At 33.2% G+C, this 6,194-nt stretch overlaps 1 protein-coding gene across 12 annotated transcripts; it reads right to left on the bottom strand.

Moving 5' to 3' along the window:
- Nucleotides 1-2,704: 2,704 nt before the first annotated feature.
- Nucleotides 2,705-5,847, bottom strand: LOC130718257 (uncharacterized). Of its 12 annotated transcripts, none has more exons than XR_009012574.1 (7): nt 5,559-5,834; nt 5,383-5,449; nt 5,137-5,258; nt 3,880-3,957; nt 3,627-3,734; nt 3,457-3,514; nt 2,705-3,262 (listed from the first exon to the last, which is right to left on the bottom strand). XR_009012574.1 is itself a non-coding variant. In XM_057568794.1 (5 exons), the coding sequence occupies exons 2-5, from the start codon at nt 3,932-3,934 to the stop codon at nt 3,167-3,169; spliced, it is 321 nt and encodes a 106-aa protein (XP_057424777.1). In that variant the 5' UTR covers nt 3,935-3,957; nt 4,962-5,122; the 3' UTR covers nt 2,705-3,166. The 12 variants fall into 12 exon arrangements, 1 of the variants encoding a protein (XP_057424777.1); XR_009012575.1 differs by having other exon boundaries at nt 5,137-5,248; XR_009012565.1 differs by having other exon boundaries at nt 5,137-5,281; nt 5,559-5,771.
- Between the last annotated feature and the right edge of the window lie 347 nt (nt 5,848-6,194).

Here is a 6,194-nt window from a genome sequence, read left to right as displayed (position 1 = left end):
TCTCCCCCTCAAGTGTGAGTTACCACCACATTATTATACTATTGCTTTGAGATATATTTCATAGGTCTCTTCTGGAGAACCACCATACAATATCATTTACGTTATCATATCCTTCTGGGACAATTAACCATACTTTGACATAAAAGATCACAACTTTTGTCATGTTTGATAAAATATTTGCTTCAGGAAATATCTCAATTATAATACATCATAAAATTCATCCAAATAAGACTCATTGATTGAATTGGTCATCATATTTCACACTTTATTTACTCATAAATGATGACGTTATGGAATGATAATTGCTTTGGTCATCAAATCACACACTAATGCACATAAATGCATTTTCTTAGACTATGTCTCTCGATTGAGGACAAAGATCAACTTAACTTTTTTTTCAATCATAACCCTTTATTAAATACTCCCTCCGTCCCAAATTATAAGCTAAAGTTGTAAAAATCACACTTATTAAGAAAGCCTTAATTGATGCATTGGTTTTCAAAAAAAATGTACAACTTTCTATGTTTACCCCTATTTATGATAACACTTTTTCATCATTGTACTACTAATGGTGGTGCTCCACTACCAATAAATGCAAGGGTGAATATGGAAAGAAATATTAACTTTTGCAAGGTTAGCTTATATTTAGTGACACAAAAAAAGTCTCAATGTTAGCTTATAATTAGGGACGGAGGGAGTATTAAATAGGAACATTAAATATCATAAATTATGAATATAAATATGGTAAATGAATATTATTGAAATTAAAAAAACTGCTATAATTAAGATGTAACTCCAAATTCAATTTTTTTTAAATAAGGTAAAACACATTAAATAATATTAAAAAAAACCATTAACTCATACAGGAAGCAATCAATCAATATTAAGCTATTTATGATATAGCAATTAATATAAAAATGAAATTTGAATTTTTATAAACAAAACTTTACACTATAAAGAAAAAAAACATAAAATTGATGAGGAAAAAATAATAATAAAATTGGTCAGAGAGAAACTAAAGGACATATGATTGCTCCTAAAATAAAGGCTTAAATGCACTTTTGGACCCTCATGTATTAACTTTTTGCGATTATCAACCCTTATTTTTTTTTTTCTACGAATGGGAACCCTATTCTTTCAAAACGCTGCACCGTTTACCCTTCCGTCCAAATCCGTCAAAAACTTGACGGAACACGCTGATATGGCCTTCCACGTGGATCAAAGGGGGATTTTAAAAAAATGGCTTAAATGCACTTTTGGACCCTCAAGTTTACATTTTTTGCGATTGTTGACCCTGATCTTATTTTTAGTTTGAATGGAGACCCTAATCTTTCAAAACGTTGCACCGTTTACACTTCCGTCGGAATGCCAGGTAAGTGGGTTCCGTCAAGTTTTTGACGGATTTGGACGGAAGGGTAAACAATGCAACATTTAGAAAGATTAGAGTCTCCATTCGTAGAAAAATAAGATCAGGGTCAACAATCGCAAAAAAATATAAACTTGGGGGTCCAAAAGTGCATTTAAGCCTAAAATAAAAGCATCAGTTTAATATAAAAGCATATTCTAAAAAAAAGTCAAAAAAACTGATTTCATGCAATAAAAACATACTTAATAAATTAAATACTAACTAATTCCTATAAATGACAATCTAAACTGATTTCTCTATTCCCTTTTTTTTTAATTTTAAACGGATTCAACATTGACAGTAGAACTGTTCAAAAAAAAAAACATTGACAGTAGAAGAAAAAAGAACGTAATTAAATACAATGAATAAGAATACCAATTTGCAACTTGATACTAAGAGCTCATAATAGAATGCAAGAATATCAATTCATTTTGCTGCTCATGTTCATGATTCACATTCAGAATATCAATTCTCTTTGTTCACATATTGCTAGTTTTGAGAAAAAGAGATGCAACCACGTTCAAAATATTGCTAGCATCTCTTATGATTTACATCCAAAATACTCATCTCACAAAGGAATATACATCATTTGAACTATATGTTCAATTTGTCAATAAGACATTTAAAACTTTCACATTTTCTTTTGTGGAACATAGTTAATTTTATTTGTGCTTGAATCTTCTAGATCCATACATAAAATGTATCATATTCTGGAACCATAAAATCTTCAAGATTTATAAGAAATTTTTCCAGATCTTCTGATAAATCTTTAGGATTCACTAGGATTGTGACCCGTGCTATGCACGGGGTCTTTATACACAATTTTTTTATGTTAATATCTAATCGAACCATATAGCAATTGAGTGCGTATGTGTGCGTAGAATAAAGAATCCATTTTTTTACTTAGGGTTACCTACAACAAAATTAAAAGCACAATAAACTACTTGTTGTCAGTTGTAAATAAAAGAGGAAACTAATTGGTTAGGCATGTGAGTGCAATTGGTGTGTCATTGAACAAAAATACAAGTATAAAAGCACAGTAATGCTTATTTTTCTGTGAGTGAACCTGAAGAACTGAGTTTGTGTCATGTGTGAAGGTACAATCAAGCAACATATAGTTTATTTTACTAAGTCTCGGGGGGGTCAAGAATGTAAAATAAAAGGAGAGAGTGTTTGTAAAATATTCATTGAAACTATCTATTTTAAGGGAAGCATATTATTACTACATTGTTTTGGCTAGCACAACACAAATGCTAAGGCTAAAATGTCTAAGCAAAATAATTAAGAGTGTAACCTTAATGAACCACAAAAAATAAAATTGAAGAACGAACATTAAGCAATAAACATCGTCTGAAATAAACATCACAATCAAACATAAATAACACTCATCATCTAATAATCTAGTAGCGTCGAACTTCAAGCCGGTAGGTGTCTGGTTGATGCGTCTTGTAGAACCGCAGTTGATCCCTAGCACGAATGCGTTCCTCCCTATGGCTAAAGAGATCACAACTTTCTAAAACATCACACATTTTCTATACCACGACTTAGGGATCATAACTTTCCATGGAAAATTTAATAGTAGTCTTTGATTCTGCTATTCAGGCTTTGATAGAACAAAATTTAATAACACCAAATAGAACTTCAATGGATGATTGGAGTAGGTTCTGAATCACACAATGGTTCCTAACATAAATCTGAATCCTAAGGCCACCTTGAAATGACTCATCCTTTATGAATCCATGCACCAATACTAAAAAAAGTTCAAGCTAGCCAGTGCCCCGTTCTTCTTTGCCTTGGCAAGTGGTTCATAAGCAGCGAATATGGTATCCTTGAACTTCTGAATTGCACAAATCCAACCTTAAAGATTAAAAAACACCGATTTTACAATCACTGGAAAAGAAGAGAAATATATAGAGTTTGTGATGAATCACTAACAACCAGTAATAAAGTCCAATCAAGCATGAGACTATAAAAGAAAGGCATGTATTGAACTAAAAATCTAAAAAAGGGATACAAAGTCATAACAATAGCAATGAAAATGCTGGTTTCACCTTTCAAGTGATTCGTTTTGGTGCTGCGGAAAAGATGAGTGTTGTTGTTGTTGTTGTGCTGAAAAATAAGGATTTAAAGAAACTAAACAAAGAGAGGGAGAGAAAAGAGTACAAAGTTATGAGAGAAATGAAGTAATATACGAAAAGAAAATAGAAGTAAGACTATTCACCTGACTCATCTGTCTCAGTACGTCTTGAAATGGTCAGTTGCTCAAGCTTGTTACTGACAAGAGAACCACAACTTAAATCCACCATGATTTGAGAAGAATTCCCTAAAACTGAAGAAAAGATTAACTATGCTTCCTAACCAAAAACAACAATAACACCAGGATATGAAAGGAGCTAATGAAAGACCAGAAGTGAAAGGCATACAGCTAGAAAAAAAGGTGAAACTTCATATCCAAACTAATGAAAGACTGTTACCTTTGGGCTTACATATGGTGAAGACCCAAAAAACCAATATGAAGCCAAATCCCATAGCACCAGAGGTCTCAGGTTCAACTGTAAACCAGAATACAAAAACAAACTCTTAAAATAATCAATTGCAAATCCTTCGGTGCACTATTTTCCAGCATAAGTCTAATGCCACCTTTAGTGCAACATCATTGAGTTATAGCTTCTCAAGAGCATCCCGTAGATCAGGAAATATGTGGGGAATCCAAATACAACTAAGAAATTTGACCCAGATCAAACAAACACAATAGTACAATGAATTATAAGAATGCATGACCACTCTTCTAAATGTTTAATTCCTAAATAAGCAAATTAAATATTTCATTCAGCTAAAAAACTACTAATGGAAGAAACTCAACAGATCAGGATCAAGCACAGTACAGAAAAAATTACTGCCCAATGAAAGGGAAATTAGTACAATAATTAAAATGTGCATTAATAGTTTCAGTACACACATTAAAGATTAAGAGAACAATTTATCTAAGCGTGCTGCCAAAGTAGATATCAGATTCATGATTTTGTCATTTGTTATATCACCAAATAATTTAATAATATAATAGTTAAAGCCTGAAACTAACAAAGGTATTGATTAAACAAAATGAGGGTGTTGTTCACGTAAAATGCAAGTTGCACATCTCTTTTACTTTACATTTTGCAAAATGCTAATATATATACACCTCAAACTTGAGACCACAAATCATAAACTTCTGTCGGATTTCACTTTTGATTTAGATAAGGCACTGATGCATTATGTCCTTAAGGTAGTGTATCACCAAAAAAGAGAAACCAATGCATTATGTTTTCAGTTTGTCATTTGTATTGAAATTAGTATAAAGATAAAGCAAGTGTGTTAATCTTTATATTAGATGATACATGAAGAAGCTAGGTTAGAAGCATTATTTAGTCTTGAACAACATTAAGACATCTTATCCTACTCAGTATTACATTAAAATTTAGCTAGAAAAACCCCTTAATTTCTTGATGTAATGAGCCCACCACCATAACCAAAATCCAAACTAATAAAATAAAGATACTGCATAATTGAAACCTACATGTGGGGCACCAGAGTATATCTTTTTCTTCACTCCCTCCTCAGTCCTCAGTGTAAACAAAAAGTAAAAAGAAAAAATAAAGCAAAATTTTGAATGGTAGGGGAGAATAAAATTGAACTGGTGATTATTGTTGGGAAATAAGTAAATTATTCAAAGAGAGTAACATTTAACTGACCTCCGCATCAAGCAGCACCAAACTCATTGCATATAGTTTGGATGGTTCAGTAACTGGGCACATGTCCCATGCTCCAAGGACCCTTAGTTTAATCGTCCATGTATCCCTCCCGCTGCATAGAGCTTCAAAGGGCTGTCAGTTCCAGCTGGAATAAGACATTGTGTAGATAAGCAAAAATATGGGCATACATCAAATCAGAACAAAGCTGTAAAGGAAAATGGAGGAGATAAGGTGTAGGCAAACAACCTGTAAAGAAGAACGTCCAGCTGGTTTTGGTGGCTTGAAGGTACCTACGGATTGCTACACACGCAAGCTGCTAGGTAAAAAGCAATGAAAACCGGAAGGAGGATTAGGGCTACTACATGAACAATGAAAAGTACAGCATGAACAGAAGTAGAAGGGATGATCGAGGTGGGATCGACCTTCGATGCACCAACACGGCAACAGATGGTTGAGAAGTAAAGAAGGAGAAGTAGAGAAGGATCACAGAGGGGAGAGGAAACGGCTGCTGATCACAGTTGGACAACATGGGCCATCATCCACATGGGCCATTGGAAAGAGAACTTGTCCCAAAAAAAAAATGGCCCCGTGAACAGTAACCAGGATTAGGAAATTAAGGGTAGAAGATAAAAAAAAATTGTCTTCCAAGATCTTCTGATGAATCTTCAGGATTCATAAAAAAAAATTGTCTTCCAGATCTTCTGATGAATCTTCAGGATTCATAAAAAAATTCACTGTAAGTTCTTTTGGAACCATGTGTGTATTACACTATGAATCTTCAGGATTCATATTTTAAACATACTCACTATGATTCTTCTGGAATCACAAGTATAATTAACAATCAATCTCCATAAAACAAGAATAAAAAAAGAAAAGCTAATAACGTGAAAAACTTGATTCTTGAAAAGGAGATGGAGAACAATCGTGCTGATAACGTGTTAAAAAATTAATAGTAGAGAGAGGGGAGAAGAGAGAATGCAAGAGTGAGACAAGGGATATTGTAGAATTGGAGGTGTGACTGATTGATGCAGCCTCCTTTATTTATAGCACTAGAACTA

This window comes from Lotus japonicus, chromosome 1 (genome assembly GCF_012489685.1).
Source record: "Lotus japonicus ecotype B-129 chromosome 1, LjGifu_v1.2".
Lineage (NCBI taxonomy): Eukaryota > Viridiplantae > Streptophyta > Magnoliopsida > Fabales > Fabaceae > Lotus > Lotus japonicus.
Note: the sequence above shows the minus strand (reverse complement) of the source record. Positions and strands in the feature narration are given on the sequence as shown.